This window comes from Dioscorea cayenensis, chromosome 5 (assembly GCF_009730915.1).
Source record: "Dioscorea cayenensis subsp. rotundata cultivar TDr96_F1 chromosome 5, TDr96_F1_v2_PseudoChromosome.rev07_lg8_w22 25.fasta, whole genome shotgun sequence".
Classification (NCBI taxonomy): Eukaryota; Viridiplantae; Streptophyta; class Magnoliopsida; order Dioscoreales; family Dioscoreaceae; genus Dioscorea; species Dioscorea cayenensis.
Window position 1 is genome coordinate 30011180 of NC_052475.1, and position 22316 is coordinate 30033495.

General features: G+C 33.9%; 2 protein-coding genes across 3 annotated transcripts; both read left to right on the forward strand.

Annotated features, from left to right (window-relative positions):
* Positions 1–3062: 3062 nt before the first annotated feature.
* LOC120260944 (vacuolar sorting protein 39) lies at positions 3063–12804 on the forward strand. Of its 2 annotated transcripts, none has more exons than XM_039268536.1 (13): positions 3063–3524; positions 4148–4359; positions 5015–5146; positions 5242–5385; positions 5784–5896; positions 6562–6988; positions 7546–7875; positions 8647–8868; positions 8958–9200; positions 9461–9898; positions 10528–10626; positions 11693–11909; positions 12322–12804. In XM_039268536.1, exons 1-12 carry the CDS (start codon positions 3089–3091, stop codon positions 11891–11893), a joined length of 2997 nt encoding a protein of 998 aa, XP_039124470.1. In that variant the 5' UTR covers positions 3063–3088; the 3' UTR covers positions 11894–11909; positions 12322–12804. The 2 variants fall into 2 exon arrangements, with proteins under 2 accessions (XP_039124470.1, XP_039124471.1); XM_039268537.1 differs by having other exon boundaries at positions 3310–3524; positions 4144–4359.
* A 7070-nt stretch (positions 12805–19874) lies between these two features.
* Positions 19875–22053, forward strand: LOC120260245. The gene is made up of 3 exons (XM_039267685.1): positions 19875–19958; positions 20057–20859; positions 21786–22053. Exons 1-3 carry the CDS (start codon positions 19875–19877, stop codon positions 22051–22053), a joined length of 1155 nt encoding a protein of 384 aa, XP_039123619.1.
* Positions 22054–22316: the final 263 nt, after the last annotated feature.

Below are 22316 nucleotides of genomic sequence, written 5' to 3' on the forward strand. Positions count from 1 at the left end.
ACAAAAACAAAAAGGACAAAAAAACGTGTTTGATCACGTATATGCTTTTACTGAGTTCTCGGTCCAAATTAAGTAATTCCATTTCTTGGTTCAACCACTTCATTCTTGGGAAAAAGAAAGGGTAGCAAGAGACCAAGATTAAGAACCAGCATAGCAATTACAATTCTACTGACTAGGTCCATGGTCACAAACATGTGAAAGCATGTCTATATATACATGTATATTTACACACATTCAACATATACAATAATTTTAAAGAGAGATCTAGTGCATAGAGATCAAATTAGACATGAGCATTTGCAGAAGAATGCAGTGTAACGGACTTGTGGTTCTCATGCTGGTGCTTGTGATCAGCTCACAAGCTGTGTCTGCGACAAGACCAATGCAAGGAGATCATCAAGTGTGGCTTCATGGAGGTCATGTTGTTTCATTTGATAAGATCCTTGAGAAGGGCACAACTACGCCATCAGGACCTTCAGGGTGCACGAAGGACCCTAACCACCAAGGTGGAAATTGTCCTCCAACTCCCACAAAGAATTAGATGGACGTACGTTGCATGGGCCATGCATGGACGTGTATGTAGCGCATGATACACCACAGAAGATAGACTAGCTGGTCACTAAGGAATTAGAATAATGGGGATCATAGATGGTCATTAATTATATATATTTGTTATTGTCATGTAAGATTATATATATATATATATGTTTGAAAGAAAGAAATAAAAGCTTAAATTAAGTCTTGCATGCAATTGGGTAACATGTAGGCATGGTTGTACTGTTTCTTGTATGAGCATATTTTATTTTCTTTTATTTGGTAATTATATATATATATATATATATATATATTGATATAATAACTAACAATGTTTATGAGAACTAATTGTGGATGGTGGTCTAACAAGCTAGGAGTTGTTAATGAATAGTTGAACACCTAGTCAACATCCAATCAAACACCCGCAACTTTAGTTTTATCAATTTTGATGACTAAATTTAATAAAAAATTATATGAATTAAAATTAATAAATTCAAAGTTCAATTATAAATTTATTTATTTTTCAATTTACTTCAAAATAAATTCAAGCAATCAAACTTTAAACCCAAATATTATTGTAAAATCTGACAAAATACTATACCTTAGGATCTACTAACATATATAAAGTAACTCATGTTTTGATGTGTGGTGTTGTCACCTTAATTTATAAGATCTAGCTTTCTACTATCGATATTGTTACTATGATATAAGAAGTAATAATTTATTAAAATTTTAATAATAAATTTTATAACAAAAAATTCAAGCATTGCCAAAGAATTCATAGCTTAGTGGTATTGGTTCCAATGAAAAAGGCATTGGTATGGGTCAGATGATCAATTTTTTGTCAATCCGCATGAGCCCATTAAACCTACGTTTATCACAATTATAACTAATAAATAAATAAAATAAAAATTAATTGATGCATTAATATGGGGCTCTTTGAAAATTCCACAAACTTTACTAAGGAAAGCTTCTTAACGGGTAATTAAGTTGTATGTCTTTGTAAATTTGTCTTGGTTTTACCAAGTAACATAGGTCTTCAAGTGTCTGTTAACAATAGCTTAAAATTTTTAAGGTACGTATAGTATATGACTTATTATAGAAAGCTTTCTTAATATAAATTTATTTTGTCTTTCATACTTTTATTAACTTGTCAAAACATTATTGAATTCTTAATTTTTATTTTTTAATTATTTTTAACTAAAATACTAAGTCATACTATTTTTTTTTTAAAGAAAATTCATCGTTATATCTTATAATATCACCCGATCGAGGCCCACGTTTGTACGGATAAATAACACAAACAAGTCAATTCTAATACCATGTCAACTGAATATTCATTTGTTTTTAGTAATTAACCTACAATGCAGGCAATTGCTAGCAACATGACTTTATATAGTTAACAAACAAACAAGTTGATTCTTTATTAATTAATTTCCTTGGTTCAACCTAGTTATTAGCCAGCTAACATCCATGTTCCTCTTAAAACGGACCATATTATACAAACCGTGTGTTGACAGGCTTGAAATGCTTGGTTCAAGTCATTCCTTTTATTTGAAGAAGAAGAACAAGAACAAGAAGAGGAATAAAGTACAACAACAATTTCATTACATCTTTCCAAGTCCATGCATGGTCAGATGACCAAGTATCTATAAATGCATGCATGCTTGGCCTTTCATATATATTAACACAATTTGAAGAGATTTCAAATATATATATATATATACATAATTAATAGCAATCATCATCACTAGATAATATATATATATGTACAGTGAAGAAGAAAGAAGATGATGAAGGGATTTTTGGTTGTGATGTTGTTGCTAAGTAAAGTGTGCTCACAGAAACAGAATAATCTATTCCAGAACAACTATAAATAAAAACCATGGATAATATATCCCCGTATAGCAGTTTCCTGCCAAAGGACTTGAATAGTTTTAGATAAAATTACTTTTTAGTCATTGATACTTTTCAATTATCACGGTACAATCCCTCTTAATTAAGTTCTTGAATTGCTCAAGGGTAAATGCGTAATTTTATGCGATTTTTGGATGAAAAATAATTCTTTTATAAATAAAACAATAAAAAAACATAGACATTTTAGGAATATGAAAAACTTAAAAAACTATCCAAAGAATAAGTGAAAATTTTGGAGGGAGCTGGTCTTACTTTCCTCTTGTTTTTTAATTTAATTTAATTTAATTTATTATTTTTTTAAAAATTGCATAGCCCCTAAAAAGTGGAATAAATAAAACTATATATATTGTAGTAAACAAATTACAATTTCATTTCAATCTTTTCCAGTTAAATAAAAAATTTCAGTTTATCTGTTAACTTGGAGATAATACACAAATAGTGGTGTTTACTGGGCATAAATGCATTTTCTGAATGACGTATTTTCACAATTATGAATGTTTTTATAGAGGTTTATATGCAAATTTCCCTTTTTTTACAAATAAGGCCCTGCCAATCTTTATAATTAACTACATAATGGTTCATTAGCAGAACTATAAAAATCTAATCTTGGTTTTCCGTTGAGGGAGAAGTGAGCGAGATGGTGCACAGTGCGTACGATTCGGTGGAGCTGGTGAAGGCCTGCCCTGCCCGCATCGACGCCGTGGTTTCGTATGGCCCCAAGCTCCTCCTTGGCTGCTCCGATGGCTCCCTTCGGATCTACTCCCCAGCCTCCCTCTACGACGAATCCCCCACTGCTGCGGGTGCTTCCGATTCCGAGATCCGGCGGGAGACCTACACTGCCGAGCGGAACCTGTCGGGTTTCTGGAAGAGAGCTCCGTTGGCCATGGAGGTGTGCCGATCTCGCGATCTTTTGCTTTCCCTGTCAGAGTGGGTAGCCCTGCATCGCCTCCCTAATCTTGAGACTGTCGTGGCTGTTGGGAAGACAAAGGGGGCTAATATTTATAGCTGGGATGATCGGCGGGGGTTTCTTTGTGTTGGGAGGCAGAAGCGAGTCGGCATCTATCGCTTGGATGGTAATTTCTTGAAAGCCTTGAATTTTTGTGATTCTTGGATGAGTTTTGGTACCTAAAGCGGATTTTGGACTGTTGAATTGGTTTTTTTAGCTGCGTATTGGTATTCAAGAATGAATCTTTATGCATTATTGTTTTTGTTGATGATTTTAGTAAGAGCGATTTTATGAGTTAAAGATGTTGTTTTGCTATAAAGATTCCTTTGTTGGTAAATTCGTTTTACTGAAAGAGGACTCTGCAGAGCTATCATTGAATTTAGGTCAATAGATGCATATAGGTTTAAGTTTTTTTGTCTATTATCTGGAAGATTGATATCTGGACTGGACATTGGATCTTTAGAAGGGTCAATTTTTTAGTTTTCGCCAGATAATTCTTCTTGGGGTGCTTGTGCTCTGTGTTGCATGTTTCAAAATTGATGTTTCTATGAATTTATGTGTCATGTTTAAGACATGATGTATGGCATATGCACCTTTTGTGATATGATTATTTACTTGCATGTTTTTATTATCAATCTTATTTGTAACCATATATTGGTTTCTCTGATTTAGTTATGTAGTTCCTTCATAACTTGCTGTTCTAATTCTTTTTTGAGCAAGGAATGTGAGTTTAATTTTTTTGTCAGCCAGGTGGTCGAGAATTTGTGGAGGTGAAGGAGTTTAGTGTGCCTGATGTCGTGAAGTCTATGTCTTGGTGTGGAGAAAACATATGTTTAGGGATTAAAAGGGAATATATGATAATGAACAGTACAACAGGTGTGCTATCAGAAATATTTCCTTCAGGAAGGATTGCTCCTCCTTTGGTTGTCCCTCTTCCTTCTGGGGATCTTCTTTTGGGGAAGGTACTTTATTTTTATGATACTCTAGCAGTTTTATTTTGCTTTCTTTCTTGATTGGCGATGTAATTTCTTCACCTACATGAATTTTGGAGTAGTTTTATCTTCAAATTGCAGTCAATTCACATGATTCATTAGAAGGATATTAGTAGTCTTCTTCCTTTATATTCTCGCATTTCTTGAGCAAAAGTATAATACAGAATCTACAAGCTCTACACATATGCTATATTTGTAATTTTCTTCTGTACGTCAGTAATCGATAAGGATGGATTTGTTCTTTAGGCATACTTCTGTAGTGACGAAAAGTTGTGGTACATATAACTTGGACACTTGTCCATACTAAATTTGCTATAAGGTATCCATGTTTGTTATTTTCATTCTCCTATCTGTAAGTATCAATTGAAGGTCAAAATCTGGTAAAAGGAATGATGGTATTCACTTCCATTTGATGTAATGGTTTTTCGTCAAATTAACATATTAAAAGGGGTTTGAATGTTTGCGTAATTTGGAAGATGTTGAAAATATTCCCTAGGTGTGAATTCTGATGTATATGCAGCTACAGCTGTATCACATAAGATTCATAAGACAAATGTTAGGTATATAATTCAAATTCGATGCCATGCACTTGTTTCATTTAATCTTATTTGTCCTAAATCACCAGGATAACATTGGAGTTTTTGTCGATCAAAATGGAAAGCTTCTACAAGATGGTAGGATATGTTGGTCTGAGGCTCCTGCCTCAGTTATTATTAACAAGCCATATGCTTTGGCTCGTTTACCAAGACACATTGAGGTAATTCCTAATTTATTACAGATAGATACTTTTCTGTACAAGGGTCAGTTAATAAATGTTTGTGATGTGAATTTCACTTTCTACAAGTTTTGCAGATACGATCTCTTAGAGCCCCTTATCCATTAATTCAGACAATTGCTCTTCGGGATGTTCATCTCCTCCTGCACAGCAGTAATTGTGTGATTGCTGCCAGGGGTAATTCTGTTTATGGTTTGTTGTCTGTCTCTCTCGGTGCACAGGTATAACTCTCATTGTTTTTCTGGGCAGTTATATTATGATTGTTATTCCCTTGTTTTCCATACCAGTTGTATTATGGTTCATTGGATAGGCTTTATATGCACAACAGAGATTCCTGCAATGTTGATCTGCTGTCATTAATTTAGAGAGCAAGAAGTTAAAATCTCTGACAAACACTCTATTGCTTGAAAATAAATCTGAAACTAGTCTATGTATAATGGTGAGTGGATAATTTCGATTACGCATGGCAAATAAAAGACTATTTGATCAATTGCTTCAAAACATTTCTACAAGCACTCATATTATTTCATTTCAGAACCTTGTCTGAGACATAAAGAGCAGACATTTATCCTTCCAACTTCCTATTTACAGCAACATCACTTTCTTGTGTGGCCTTTAGATTGTTCAATTGACTGCATGTGGAGAGTTTGAGGAGGCTTTGGCCTTGTGTAAGCTGCTTCCACCTGAGGATTCTACCCTTCGGGCTGCGAAGGAAGGCTCAATTCACATAAGGTATCCTGATATTTTTTGAAATGTTAACTTTTATGTGGCTGTTAGAACTGGTAGAGGAGAACGAGAAAGATAACTTGAATTTGAAGTTTATTATAGTAAGGTTGATAGAAGAATTTGGTTGTGTTAGAGGCTTGCAGTGGGTTGAAGATGTAGAACATTCAGGGAAGAGTCAGATGATGTTAAGTCAACTCATGCATTTATACACTATTAATGCAGATGTGATCTTCTTATTGCGAATTATGTAAATGGTATATACTTTCTCTTTTTGTTTGAGTCTGCATATGACTGCCTGCTTCAATCATTTGAGGAGGCCCCATTAATACTTGTAAGACACTACACGTGATTTATTAGTGATCATAGGGCTTACAGGTGCTGTTCCTTTTAATTGCATCATCAAGGTAGGGAATTGACTGGTATCCCTTGACCAGAGCAGGTGAAGGGAGAATTTGATTCTTCATTCTATTTTTTAAGGTTATGGTTCTGATGCATACAAAAGACTGGTAGTTGCAATTACATTACTGTTACTGTAATTGCAATAAGTAATTGTTATTAGAGTAACAGTACGTTTGGTCACAACTATGAGTTCAAAAGACAGGTCATAGCCCTAATTTTACTTATGTTAATTATCCCTGTTTCTCTTTAACATGTATATCAATATTTTCCAGGTATGGGCATCAATTGTTTGACAATGGGAGCTATGAGGAGGCATTAGAGCAATTTCTAGCGTCCCAAGTGGATTTGACCTATGTATTGAGCTTATATCCGTCTATCCATCTTCCGAAGGCAGCAAACATTGCTGAACCTGAGATGGACTTGCCAGATGGTTCTCAGCTTGTGAGAGTTTATTCTGATGCTTCAGATGAAATAGAATCTTCATCTTTCTCACAGCTGCAGGAACCTGATGACAAATCAATACTTGAGGCCAAGAAAATGAATCATAATGCTCTAATGGCTCTTGTAAAGTATCTGCAGAAGAAAAGGCATGGTATTATTGAAAGGGCTACTGCAGAGGTAACAGAAGAAGTTGTCTCGGATGCTGTGCAGGATAGTATCATGTCATCTGATCCATATAAGTCAAAGATCTCAAGCAAGGTGGCGAACCAATATTCTCTAATTTGCTTTAATATCTCACAACATGTTTTATTATATATGTAAATGGATATTTATTTGCATGCATTATTTGGATATATGTAAATATTCCTGCAATGGCAGTTCAATCTTTTTTGGTTTCGCAGATTATACCTTCCTTGATTTTATGATGATTAGGTATATCTCACAATATGCCTTTTTTTATTTTTTTTATTTCTGTATTTGTTGCTAGGGCTGAAATTTCCCATATGTATTTTGTAGGCCAGCACTTTTGCTTGTTGAACTTGAATTACTTATGCACCAGCTTTCAGTTTGAGTAAAATTGACCATCATCATGAAGATAGCCTGCAATAGCTAAAAGTATCTATAAATGGGAAACTTTTAGTAAAGACCTCTTTTGTATGATAATGCCAATTGAATTGATATTATATGTTTAAATGTATTTTAGTTGAAGATGCAATCATCCAAACTATAGATGCTGTGGTGAAAGTAATGCCATTATCTTTATTTATCTGATATCTAATATCTAATATCTAATTAAGTTTTAATTCCTTATACAGAGACGAGGCCATACTCATGCCTTTTCAATTGCAAGGGAGAGGGCAACTATACTGGATACTGCACTGCTACAAGCTCTTCTTCTTACTGGACAATCAGCAGCAGCGTCAGAATTACTGAAAGGTCCCAACTATTGTGATTTAAAAATAAGTGAAGAGTTTCTAAAAGAAAGAAATCAGTTCACTCTATTGTTGGAACTTTACAAGTGCAATGAAATGCACAGTGAGGCTCTCAAGCTTCTTAATCAACTAGTTGATGAATCGAAGTCTGACCATGCAAATTCTGAACTCACCCAGAAGTTTCGGCCAGAAATGATCATTGATTATCTTAAGGTATGATCATTTATCTTCAAAAGATATTTTAACAAAACCAAGCTGTTGAACAAATCCTTAACTTAATCAATGCAAGATATCTTACATCCTGTCCAATTGTTATTATACAACTTTAAGCTGATTTTTTAAAGAATTTTCATCCTATTTTATACTCTTAATGACCTATAGGTTCACTGCAGAAAAGAGTGTCAAAATCCATATTGTTGCAAATAGGTTCTTAATTAATTGATTTGTTAATAGGTTATGAATGTCTACAATATACTTGAAATACTTGATCTTGATAATTACATCTTTATCAAGCTAGGGTTTCTAGATCATGAGTAGTTTTATGTTACTTATTTGCATATAGGATGCTATGTATCATAGATTTACCCATTTTTATGTGAGCATGACAATAGTATGTGAACAGCTGAAAAGTCCCTGAGATGTATTTATTGTTGCTTGAAGTACACTGGCTAGCAACAAAATGTTAAAGCAGATGCAAATCAGTTTTAAGCATCGGTAGTATAAAAATCTATTTCTATCATCTCAATTAGATATGTATTGGCAAATTCAAGGTTACTCTAAATAACATAGTTCTTGTTTAAATTATTCTGTTTCTACTTTCTTAAATGTGTTTTTCCTGAAATTTATTCTTCAGTATGACTCACATTTATCCAATCTGACATTTTGGGGATCATAGTAATATTTAAGAACTAAAATTTCTGGAGGCAGTTCAATTCTAACCCAAGCTTTTTCTGTTTGTTGCATGATCTATCATCACTTTCGCAGCCTCTTTGTAGGACAGACCCTATGCTTGTTTTGGAATTCTCGACAAATGTTCTTGAAAGCTGTCCAACAGAAACAATCGACCTCTATCTGTCTGGCAATGTTCCAGCAGACTTGGTAAACTCATACTTGAAAAGGCATGCTCCAAAGTTGCAGTCTACATATTTAGAGCTTATGCTTTCAATGAGTGCTAACGAGATCAACTCAAATCTGCAAAATGAACTGGTAGGAGATTCTTTTCATATAATGTTTTCATTTTGACATTTTTCTGTACTGAATATGGATGTATGCATTAAGCAAACTTTTGCCGGCAGGTCCAAATATATCTTTCAGAAGTACTTGACTGGTACAAGGATCTTTCTCAACAACAACAGTGGGATGAGAAATCTTACTCTGCAACACGTAAGAAGCTATTGAGTGCCTTGGATGGCATATCAGGTTACAATGCAGAATCTCTTTTGAAGCGACTTCCAGCTGATGCTTTATATGAGGAGCGTGCAGTATTGCTTGGAAAAATGAATCAACACCAACTTGCCTTATCTCTATATGTGCACAAGGTATTTCAAACCACCCAAATTGTTGATTATTTTTTTTTTTTTGGAATTTGTGCTGGATAATGTAAAAAATCCATGTAACAGGAAACACTAAAGGTAACTTCTACGTCATTTTGCTTCTCTTTGTCTTTTACTTGGATGTAATATTGAGAATGTCAAATCCTTAGGATGTAATATCAGCTTTTGGGTTCCTATGCATGTAGTGTTGAAAATTGACTTGTTGGTAATGGTAAACTTATTTGGTTTCCTGTTGTATTATGCAGCTTCAATTACCTGAACTGGCACTTGCATACTGTGATCGTGTTTATGAGGCAGGGCTTCATCAAGTTTCTAAATCATCATCAAATATATACCTTACACTTCTGCAAATTTATCTGAATCCTCAGAAGACAACTAAAGATTTTGAGCAAAGAAATATAAATCCTATACTGCCCCAGAATGTTGCCAATCAGAAGTCTGGCTCTGCTAAAACTAAAGCCAGCCGTGTTGCTCGAAAAGTTGCCGAGATTGAGTGGGCTGATGATATACGCATTAGCCCAAGCGGTACTGATAGTGGCCGAAGTGATGGAGATGGGGATGAGATCAGTGGGGAGGGTGGTCCTATAATGTCAAATGAAGCACTTGATTTGTTGAGTCAAAGATGGGATAGGATCAATGGTGCTCAGGCCCTAAGGCTGTTGCCAAGAGACACAAAACTTCAGGTATTAATTGCTATAAATAATTCTTGTGCAACCTTTCAAGACTCCTGACCTATCTATGAATTACTGAAAAGTTGATTGCCTTATTTGCTGCTTTCTTCGAAGCAAATATTTTCAATAGAATTCCAAGAGGGTTGTACCAATACATCCTTATGATCATTTGATTTGATTTTATTTTTCCTTTGGAACGTAAAACTTTGGCATGCCAAGTCATACAGTGTCTAACAGTTTCTATTTGGATTCAAGTAGACTGGACATGGGTGTCAGTGATCTTCTTCTTCTTTTATTAGTTATTTATAATAAAATTACTTTTAAATATTTCCATTAAGTTTCTAAGTTTCTAAAGCAGACCATGTTTCTTTTCATTTTCTGCTGGTGCATATAGCATTTACACTTCACAAGTTTGATTTCCCTAAGGTAGTTTTTGTCCATGATCAAGTTGTGTAAACAGTTGCTTTCCAAAAGGGTAGCTTGTTGGCCATCAAGCTCCTGATAGTGTATATGATGAAATTAGCATTAAAGAAAGTGATCAATCCTCTATACAAACAGATCTTCTGTTAGCAATATGTTTCTTGATTGCATGCAGCTGTTCTTTCATGTTCTTACTCATTGTGTTGTTCTTTACTTTGCAGAACTTGATTCGATTTCTTGAACCATTATTAAAAAAATCCAGTGAAGGTCGTCGCAATTATTCAGTTATCAAGAGCCTGAGGTTTACTGAGAATTTGCAGGTTTGTATCAATGGATCATGCTGGTTTATCCTGTTGTGAACTTACAGCTGATTAGGTTTAAGTCTATTAATTTCATTGTTTATAGAATCCACGGTAAAAGATATTTTGGGAGATGGAAATAATTCAATTGTGTCCAAGCTCCATTTATGTGGTAATGAACATATGACAGTGTTGTCATATGGTTTATGGTTGCAACATGTTTGTTGTAGAGAGTCAATAAGGCACTTTTCTTTGGGCAAAAGAAGTAGCTTGATTGAAATTAAAATATCAATTCAGGAACTTGTTTAGGAAACTAGTGTCTGTCTAAGGACTGAAGGAGCTTTTGGTAGATTGGTGACACAAGAGACAATCAATAATCAGTTTCAACCACAGGCTGACCCTCTTCTTTTTATCTTCTTATTGATTTTGTAGTTTCTGTTGCTATACAATATCATGTGAGAAATGTAGTTAGACAGAAGATATGGTTTTGCAGTTTCCAGGACTGCTGCAAGCCTGCAACAAATTTTAGAAGTACAAGAGAGATTATGGCACTTAGCTTATGTATACATTCTTAAAATATCTTCTGAAATGGAGCGTGGTGTAAAATATATTTTTTTATTACCAAGGAAAGGGCACTTGGTTTTGTTGCCACAACGCTCAAGGGCTATGTGTTTTATATTCCATTTATCGATGCAAGTGCAATTATTTCAAGACATATGAAGGACTTGTTCTTGCATAAATTCTTTACTAGTCAATCGGGCAGATTCTCACTTATCATGATACTGATGTACTGTGAAGTGGGAACATTGGGCCTGCCTTCAAAAGTGAAATGGATTTGATGAATAACATCAATTTTCTTTTATATTTTCTTTTTATTGTGAAAGTTTTCACCACCTTATTTTGATGTGCATATATATATATATATTGATATTTTTTTTCATTGCTATTTATGCTCAAATTAGGAATGTAATGATCAATATTCTGTTATTTGAAATTATTCATGTCTTGACCAGTCTGTCCACATCAGTCATTTCCTTGACAAAATTGCTTGATATATGTTTATAACCACAGTTGGAATGCCAAACAGGTAAAAGAGGATCTCCATAAGCAAAGAAGAACAGTGGTGAAAATTGATGGGGAGAGCACTTGTTCCCGTTGCTACAAACGGATTGGAACCAGTGCTTTTGTGGTCTATCCCGAGGGCAAGACCCTTGTGCATTTTGTTTGCTTTCGGGACTCGCAGAGTATCAAGCCTGCCAGGGGCACACTACTAAAGAAGCAATTTTAGTACATTTAAGCTCCAAGTAAGATATTCCTATTTCTTTCGAATTTTTAATCATGAACAAAAAAACCCATGCGTCATGAGTCAACATCTTTGCGATCCTGCTTTCTGAAGTTATTCCTCTTTCAGTTTTCCTACTTTTATAGGGTCTTTATGTCTGCAGTGAAGTTTGAAATTTCGGTCACTTTTCATAGTTCACCTTTCAATCTCTTTTATTTTCCAAAGTTTATAGGTCATCATCAAAAGATTGGACTTTTCGTTCTTTTTTAATTTATTGTTTTTTATTTATTTGCAAGCGTCAGGCTCATTTAAGCTTTCAAGTTGTGAATGCTCTTCACATGGAGAAATGACAAATACTGCAATATAATTAGCTATTGTCAAGGGCATTTCATTCCAAGCATTGTTCTCTAAAACCTTGTTTCTGTCATCTACAGGCGATATGTACTTGTGCCGGTCTCTGCTTTATGCAGTGAGCTTGATTGTATAGCTCATTCATTTTCAGATAACAATGCTGACTCAGTTTTCATACTGTTTCATCAGTAATCAGATTCTGATAGCCGGGAATGAGATAATCACACAGCTTGTAATAATACATATGAGTTTGCTCCACTGCTTGATTAGCAGCTTTGTCTGTTGGTTAAATGACAGTCAGGTTTGGGTTTACTCCGACGATCTTTGATTTGCAGCATTCCCTCTGCGATGTCCCGTTACGGAGCGGGAGATCGCCGTCTGGTGAATATTGGTTTCTACCAGTCCAGTGACCTTTCTACAGTCCGGCAGATTGATTTGTGTTTGTTGTTTCCAAAGAGCTGCAGGGACATACTTGAGTTTCGCCTTGATTGTAAATTATTACTCTTCCAGTTTTATGTATTTCCTGTAAGCACATTGATTTGTGTTATTAGTGATTGTTTTGATAATGTTGGGGTTTGTTTTTGTGCAAGTGAAATGTTATATTTAGTTTATTATCTCAATTGCTCATGTTTGTTGTTTAATTAAGTGATAAATTTATGTCGATAAATTTTAATTTAATTAATCAGTAATCTCTTTTCTTGAATTAACTGCCACACTTGCCCATTGAGAAGCAGTCAAGAAATGTGATAAAAAAGGAGAAAACCAACAGCTAAAGCAACGGTGGTTTCTTGATTAATATTATATATAAATTATATAAAATTTATATAAATGAGTGGGTCTTGATTCTAATTTCAAGATTAAGGTCCAGTCCAACCTTGAAATTTGAATGGCGAAAAAAAAAATATATATATCTATGTGCATGATTTAGTCTTTCCATCAGATATGACTGGGTTAGGCATTCAACAAAAAATCTTTACTATTTTTTTATTTATCATGGAATCTAAATAAGGAAAGGGTGGAATTTTGGAAAGTTTAACTTTATCAATAGAGTTATCCATTTTGCTATGTACTTCTATGTGTGTTTATTTATATTCCGGAACTTTTTATTTGTATTAAATATAATTTTTCTCAAATTTAATTTATTTTATCCATAAGTGGTCGTTTTTTAATAAATTGTGATTTATTTATATTCACAAACTTTCTATTTGTATTAAATTTAATTTTTCTCCAATTATTAAATTTGCTTGTTTGTCTTGTTATCATTTTTGAATAAATAGTGGTTTATTTATTTTTATATAAAAAAAAATAATTTGTTTCCTTTTTCTTGGCTGGTGACCATACTTCTCGTGGTTCGCGGTCCCTTTTTTAGAGTTTTTTTTTAATTATTATTTAATACATTATGATTTATATAAATTTTTAAAGCAGAATTATACCAAGCTTTTCAGAGAACAAATAATAAAAAGAAAACTTGTAAATATTTTTGGATTTTTTTTTTAATGCACTCCAATTCATCCGCCTCCACTTTCTTAAATTTTGTATTTCATAACTTTATTAATTTTCACATTATTTTCTATAGTTGTATGAATCACGAGAAGTAAACTCATTCTATGGACTATTTTTCAAATAAAAACTTTACACATAAATATTTTTCATACTTGGCTATACATATATATATATATATAGCAACATCTTCATTAATGGCGGACTCTTCCAAAGGTATACTTTTTTATGGTTTTATGGTGGGAAAAGTTGGTTCTTTTTCCACTATGATGGATGGGTTTATTTAATAATATCTATAATTTACACCTTTTAATCAGTTGCCTCTTCAACTTTAATCTTTGACAAACACCCACATACAAAAACCAATGAATTTCTTTATATTATAAAATAAAACATAAGAAGACACAACATGCATAACAACTTCTCCATTGTTACACTTGAAAAAAAAAAATTGAAAAACTCCAATGAACATTCTTATGTTCTATTATTATATATACACAAATTAATCAATCAATGGCTCAAACTTCTCCAATAAGAGAATAAATAAGCTTAAACATATATGAAACACAGCATAAATAAATTAACAAGAAAAAAGAGAAAACACAACCAGAGCACTTCCTTGCATGCATGAGCTTGCACAAGCATGCAGAAGCCATGGCAGTAGCTCAAGGACATGAACCACTAGTGTTGTTAGGATCATTGGTACACCCCGAAGGCGTAGACGGCGTCACCGGGCCTTTCGGTAAGGCTTGCAATGCTAAAACTCTATCATTGAGTCTCGGCTTCCATTGGTCACCGTATAATATTCTCGCTGCCGATGAAGTTTGTGAGCTCCCTACCAACAAAACAAGCACTATGAATATTATCACATATTCTCTTCCAAACTTGGCCATGGTCTCTTGTTCTTGATGTTGAATTAAGTTCTTTTCTTTCACCTCTCAATGTGTTTATATAGGTGGATGTGTTGATGAATAAGTCTTGTTCCAAGACTAGTAATTAAGATGCATTCCAACGAATTAAAATTGTTACACCTAATAAAATTAAAAATGGTCTTTGGACTAGACCTTGGTGAAAGTTCTTTGTTGTTTCTTGTTAGAAAGTTGCTTAGGTTTATGCATGGGGTTCTAAGAGTTTGAACTCTTGTTAGTCATACATGAGGTTTGACTTTGGAGGGTTTAATAAGGAGAGGATGGTATAACTTTCTTTCTTATTAGGATATGAATTTTGGTCAAATGGGACCATTTCCTGGTCAAAGTACTTGCCCTCCTCTGCACTCTATGATAAACATGAGGGAAAGTGATAACATGATGTATGGGCTTGAATAATGGTTCAATTTCTTTTTCTTTTTCTTTTTCAATATGATTTGGTGCACATTAATTTGCAAAATGGTAATTTAGGTTGTATTATTGATATCAGTGAATTGAAAAACAAATTGTAAATAGTGTGTGGGCTTATATATATATATATATATATATGAATAAATTTATTTTTGTGAATCAAATTTTATTTAATGGAGTATAAGTTTTCATTTTAATTTAATTTATTTTTTTTAAGGTGGATAAACCACTGTAGGTTAGGCATCCGATCTTGATGTGGCAGAGTTTAGTCATTTCACTACTCATCACCCAGTCAAACATACTGGTGGCACACGCCAACCTAGTCAAGGTGGCTTGTATGCACAGGAACGGAGTTAAATCGCTTCCGTGCACGGCACATGCTTTACTTACTGAAGGTGTAGAGTTAATTTCTCATAAGCTGTCTGGAGATCAACCTCGGATTTTCTCTCACACAACTAGAGACCCTTACCGCTTGACCTAGAGGTCATTGGCGAGTATAAGTTTTTATTTTTATTTTTTTAATGTAAATCTTTTTTAAATATATATATATATATATATATGTTAGAAGAGGTAGTATCTACTTTTCTTTTTAGCAGAAATATGTGGCATACTAGTTTTTTTTATAATACCAATTCACTGATTTAATAAGATTATTTGTATTTTTTTCCTCAAAGATTTCATTAATTTGATTAGTTGCATATCAATTTTAAAAAAACATGATATAATAAAATGTCTATAGAGACCATCAAAAGTCACCTTTGAATTGCACCAATTTAATTGAATGGGCGGCTATTAGCATCCCTAGTGAGAGCCAAGCACATATGCGCTTATATTGTTGCCATATTAGACCATTTCATGGTCTAACCAACTTGCAAGTGAGTCCATGATGTTTAGCTTAGGTCTTACATTAGAAAGAAATGGAATTATTTCAATCTTAGCCACAATCAATGAGAACATTAATTGGACTAATATTTAAGTTGAAGTATTAGTTTTGGACTTAATCACCTAAACACGGAAAATTTCATCTAATACCAATTAATATTTAATAGGACTAAGATCTCTACTAGTCTTGATATTATATATTACTCAAATCTCTAAGCTTATTAAATGAACCAATTAAAAGTATTAAATAATAAAAATTAAATTTGTTGATACTTAATCCAACGCATTCAAATAAGAAAGTTTATGATTAAATTTTAGGGAAGCAAATATTAAATTTTTTATTATTTTTTCTCAATTTAAAAGATTGAATGAGACAAAGATGTGATTTATTCACTTCATTAAAAAAAAAATAGAATAAAATTGCATAACAGAAAATTTTTAGAGTGCTATCATTACTTAATAATAATAAAAAGTTAGGCCGCCATCACCACCAATTGATATCTGTTATTATCTTCCTTAGGCCAATCTAAGGAGGATATTGTATGCATTCTATTATTTTATAATAATATTAATTAGAACACAATTTTATTCGTTCACTCATTGATCATTCTCTTTGCCGAAAGGTTTAATTAATTGCTAAGTTAGAACTTTCTTATATATGATCAGGTGGCATATATAACACGCCTCCTCAAATACCATGTGACACTCGTTAACAATGTTCTCTAAACTCACTATATATATTTATATACTTAATAAATATTAGTTCAATAGTGGGGACTTTATGGTTTAATTTGACAAAGAGATTGATCTCTAGCCAATTAAATTTCTATATTAATTATAGTTTGGAATATCACTTTCATTCTCTTTTGGAATGGCAATTGGTGGCTATGGTTAGAATATCATTTTCATCATTCTCCATTCATATTGAAGTAATGAACTCCATCTCTCACAGCATCTGTATTGACCAACTTTACTAATTAGTTAGCATCATACTTCCAAGTAAAATTAATTTTTATTCACAACAAATCTTTTTAATTAATATTTGTTTAAGTAATTAATTAACATGATACGCAAGCCATCATCTCAGCATCATGGAAGGACCAAATTAATTATTAATTAGCATGATACGCAAGCCATCATCTCAGCATCATAGAATTAAGGACCAAATTATATAATTCATGTTGAATTGAAAGATCAAGATATATATATATATATATATATAAGCATTTTTATTTACAAAATCAAAATATATAAACAATCACATTGGTTAGAATTCAATGTGATTTCTGACAACCAATCTTTCAAAAGATAGATGCAGAGGAGCAAATTAAAGACAGCTCCAACTGAGAAACAAGAAGAAAATTACATTTCTATATATATACACGTCAATCACCATATATATCTACATAAATCTTTAAAAACGAAAAAAAGAAAAAGAAAAGAAAGAAGGAAAGAGAGAAAAATATGTGGTTTATCCACTTTATTTAAAAAAAAAAATATAAAAAAAAAGAGAAAATTACTAATAATAGAAAGATAATATATATTGTTTGAGTAATTAAAAAAAGGAAAAAAAGAAAACAAATGTACTCAAATGTTAAAGATCTCAAGTAAAGTTCCGTCAAGGTGGCGACGGGCAAACGCCGTCCCGGTTAGTGGGGTCGTTAGAGCAGCCTGACGGGGATGATGGTGCCACAGGACCTTTCTGATCAATCTCCTTTAAAACTCTTTTGTTGATGAACATCCATTGATGTCCTTCCAGTGGCCTTCCTAAACATGAAGTACTTTGTGAACTCCCTACTAACAAGATAACAAGTACAATCCCCATATACTTAACCATCTTTATCTCTTTAAGAATGCATATATCTATGTTTCTTATATTAATTAGTATTAACATGTGTGTATATATATATATGCATTATAAAAGGTGTAATTCATTGTGAATTTTTCCATAGTCTGGTCAAGAAAGTTATGTTTGTATATATATATATATATATATATTGGTTTGGTAAACTAGTTCATACAAGCTTGGCAATGCAGGCTTCCTTGTCTCTTCAACCTTCCACTTAGTATTACTATGTATGGTTTATAATTAAGTTCAATGCATCTTGGATTGGACTACTTTTGTACTTTGATTTTTTGAACCATCTCATTCTTGAATTCATTGTCTTTTTGGGATAAGGAGAAAGGAGTGAGATAGTGGGATTAAGTCAAAGTATGTTACAAAACCATTAAGGACCGGTCATGAATCATGATGGTAGTAAGAATGACTGGGAGAGGGTGGAGGGAGTGTTTTGCCCTCCATGCCAATAAGTCTTTCAATATTTTCAAATGTTCATGCATTTATAATTAGTAATAATTCCTTTATTGTATTTGTCAAATTTGATTAATTACCTTCTGATTAAGGGATCTGCTCTCGAAAAGAACGTTTTAAAGCACATGTTTTTTTTTCTTAACCTTTATATTAGAAAATAAACCACGAATGATTTATTTACTTTTCCCATGTCATATATGTATACACACAAGGAAAATTAAAACATACCATTATAAAAAGTAAATAAACAGACTCATGAATGAATCTCTATGACCAATACAATCAAATGGGTCAGTTCTCAATAGCTTTGTTTCTTTCACACATATTGAATGTACAATGTAAAAATTTAACTAATAATACTTCAATATATATATATATATATATCTAACCACAAATATATTCTCTCTATATATAACTGTTACTCTATCAACTGCTTCCCATGCATGCATATATGCATGTTATTACGTAATGGTTAATTTGACTTAATTTGGGGGACAATCTCCAGTTCGGTGATTGGGATCGTTGGTGCAACCTGAAGGTACTCCCGGTAGAGGTGTGGAACCTTTGGGGAGGGACTCAAATGCAAAGGCACCTTCATTCAACCACACTACTTTATGTTCTCCTTGAAATGGCCTTGTTGCAGACAGCCCTTGTGAGCTCACTAGTAACAACATCACAACCAAAAATTCCTTCATCATCTTCATTCTTCTTCACTATATATATTATCTAGTGATTATATCTTAGATCTCTTTAAATTGTGTTGATATGAAGTTTGAAGGTGAAGGCCAAGCATGCATACATTTATAGATAATTGATCATCTGACCATGGACTTGGGAAAATGTAATGAAATTGTTGTTGTACTTGTTCCTCTTCTTCTTCTTCTTCTTGTTCTTAATTCTTGTTTTTATTCTTGTTCTTCTTATTCTTCAAATAAAAGGAATGACTTGAACGACCATTTCAAGCCTGTCAAACACGGTTTGTATAATTTGGTCCGTTTTAAGAGGAGCCTGCTAGCTGGCTAGCTAGCTAGGTTGAACCAAGGATATTAATAATAAAGAATCAACTTGTTTGTTAACTAAAGTCATGTTACCACCAATTGCGTGTATGCAATGGTAGGTTAATTACTAAAACAAATGAATATTCAAAATTTTATATTAATTTTTTATATTGATTTTATCTTTTAGGTTGAATGAGAAATATATTGGTTGACATGGTATGAGAATTGACTTGTGTTAAAGCCTTTTATCCGTACAAATGTGGCCCTTGAGTGCTATATTATAAATATATAAAGGTGAATTTTCTAAAATATTAGTATTTCTTTATATTATAGTCAAAATAAATAAATATGTGGTGACTTTAATGCTATTTTTTCTCTGGAGGACAAATGGGGCAGAAATCCAAACTTAGCGGACATACGTGATGCTAACACCTTACTGTATGACCTTTGTCTTCATGAACCCTCGGCGTTTGGGAGAAGGTTTACTTGGACAAACCGGCAAGAAAACCCTTTATGGGTTAAGTTGGATAGGTTTATTGTTAATAGGGCTTGTGTTGACCGTTTTCCGAGGATGATTCAGAATTGTCTTCCGAGGCTAGGCTCGGACCATGCCCCAATCAGACTTGAGGTGGGGATGCATTGTGCCAAATCTAGATCGTTCCGCTTTGAGAATGTTTGGACTACGGTGGAAGGTTTTTCTGAGTTGGTGTCTAGGTAGTGGGTGGGATCCAATCCCAAAGGTTGCGGTGCCTTTGTCTTGGCTAAGAAACTGGCTTGGCTAAGGGATCAGCTCCGTAGATGGTCTAAGGAGAGTTTTGGCTTCATTAAACTTCAGAAGCTTTTGCTGTTACATGATTTAGAGCTGATTGATGTCATCAAAGAATCTAGGTGCCTTAGCTTTGATGAAATTATTCAGGAGCGCGGATTGACGGAGAGTTTAGTGGAAATCCGTAAACAAGAGGAAGTTTACTGGAAGCAGAGATCTCAGGTACAATGGTTAAAGGAGGGGGACGAAAACACAAAGTATTTTCATTCAGTGGCAAATGGGAGGAAAAATATCAATTTTATTCCTTCTATCAATATTGGAACTGCCTCCTTCACAGATGCTAGGGAAATTGGCAAAGTTTTTGAACAACATTTTAGGGCTCTTTTTGGTCAAAGAAGGACTTTTCGTTTCAAGGTGGAGCTATGCAATCTTTTGAAGAACAAAGCCTTTGTGGACTTATCCTCTCTTGAGCGTCCTTTTACACTGGAGGAAGTGAAAAGAGCGGTCTTTGACCTAGGAAGTGACAAAGCCTCAGGATCGGATGGTTTTCCTATGTTTTTCTTTAAAACCTACTGGGAATTTGTAAAAGGGGAGGTCATGCAACTTTGCGAGGATTTCTATACTGGAAAGGCGAACTTGGAACGAATTAATTGGGCCTGCATTGCACTTATTCCTAAGGTCTTGAGCCCGTCTACACCTTGGGAGTATAGATCCATTAGCCTAATTAATTCTTCATTAAAAATCATCAGCAAGATTCTGGCCTCAAGACTTATCACGGTGATGGACTCATTGGTGGACCACACACAATCTGCTTTTCTTAAAGGGAGGTGTATATATTGCTATGGCGGAGGAGGCAATTTTCAGCATCCATAAAAGAAGACTGAATGGTCATATCCTCAAGGTGGACTTCGCTAAAGCTTTTGATTTAGTTGATTGGGATTTCTTGTTAGAGCTCCTGAAAGTCAGGGGTTTTGGACCCAAATAGTTAGGATGGATATCCTTGCTCCTCAGCTCTTCGAAAGCCTCTATCTTAATCAACGGGTCCCCTATTGGATATGTGAGGTATCAAAGAGGATTGAGACAAGGTGATCCTCTGTCGCCGCTGCTCTTCGTGCTGGTCTCAAATGTGCTGTGCACTATGTTTGACAATGCGCTGAAGTCTAAAATCCTGATTGGGGTGCCATTGGGTGAGCATTGATGTATTTGCAACTTGCACTACGCGGATGATCTTTTGGTGATGACTGTGTGTGGGGCTGAAGATCTCAGGGTGATCAAGCTGATCTTTCTGGTCTTTGAAGGGCTTTCTGGCTTGGAAACTAATTTTTATAACTTCAAACAAATGATCTATGACAAAAGATAAAAAAAAAAATGAGTAATTAACAAGAACTTCTCCTCACCAAGTTTATGGTCATGAATCGTGGAACTTAAAGTAGGCATATAATACATACAAGCACGTTTTATATAGCGGGGAATATAATATCTGATCATGCATGATTTTTTTTCTCTATAAGATGATATATATATATATGTATATATATGAAAGAAATAAAGAGTAAACTATATTTGCATATGTGTGGCTACTTGAACATATTTGTCGGTTTATTTTTCCTAATTTACTTGGAAAGAACTGATCAAGTTGAATCTATATGTATTTATGGGAATTTTTTTCACACATTTTTAATCCTTTTACCACGCCTCATTCAATACAAAACCTTTGGACATCCTGGTTACAATCTCTTGATTCCTCTTCCAGACATATCTGGGATCTCATCTCCCGAACTATTTTGTGGAACATTTGGCTAGAACGAAATTCCCGCATATTTCAGCTAAAAGCTTTACCGTCTTACATTGTCATCTTTAGATCTGCTAACATGCTTCTCTCATGGTTATCTACAGACTCAGACAGTCATCTGCAACCCAACACCGATGCTTCACAGAAAATCAAGCGTTCACTCAACTTTCTTACCGAAACAGTTTCCCACCAGGCCGACAACTCGGCGCCTGACATTGCACATGAGTAATCCTCCTTCTTCTCTATCCTGGACGGACCTATAGCTCCAGACGGCGCCTTTCGTCGGTCCAGTGTTTATTTTCAGTATTGTTCTTTGCTGCTCCTCTGTTTAGTAATATTTGTCTTTACTCACTTCTGGTGAGGGGCTCTTTGTACTGTTTTATTCTGTACTGTTGTCCTTTAGTTTTTCAATAAATCGGTGGTTTATCCACATTTACTTCAAAAAAAAAAAAATCTATATGTATTTGGTCTTTGAGATAATGATCTTTATAT

Coding starts and splice junctions, on each gene's coding strand:
- LOC120260944 (XM_039268536.1), top strand. CDS start 3,089: ATGGTGCACAGTGCGTACGATTCGGTGGAGCTGGTGAAGGCCTGCCCT. Junction 4,360..5,014: donor GGGATCTTCTTTTGGGGAAG/GTACTTTATTTT, acceptor CTAAATCACCAG/GATAACATTGGAGTTTTTGT. Junction 6,989..7,545: donor AGTCAAAGATCTCAAGCAAG/GTGGCGAACCAA, acceptor TTCCTTATACAG/AGACGAGGCCATACTCATGC.
- LOC120260245 (XM_039267685.1), top strand. CDS start 19,875: ATGCCCCAATCAGACTTGAGGTGGGGATGCATTGTGCCAAATCTAGAT. Junction 19,959..20,056: donor TGTTTGGACTACGGTGGAAG/GTTTTTCTGAGT, acceptor CTAAGGGATCAG/CTCCGTAGATGGTCTAAGGA. Junction 20,860..21,785: donor TCTGCTTTTCTTAAAGGGAG/GTGTATATATTG, acceptor TTCCTCTTCCAG/ACATATCTGGGATCTCATCT.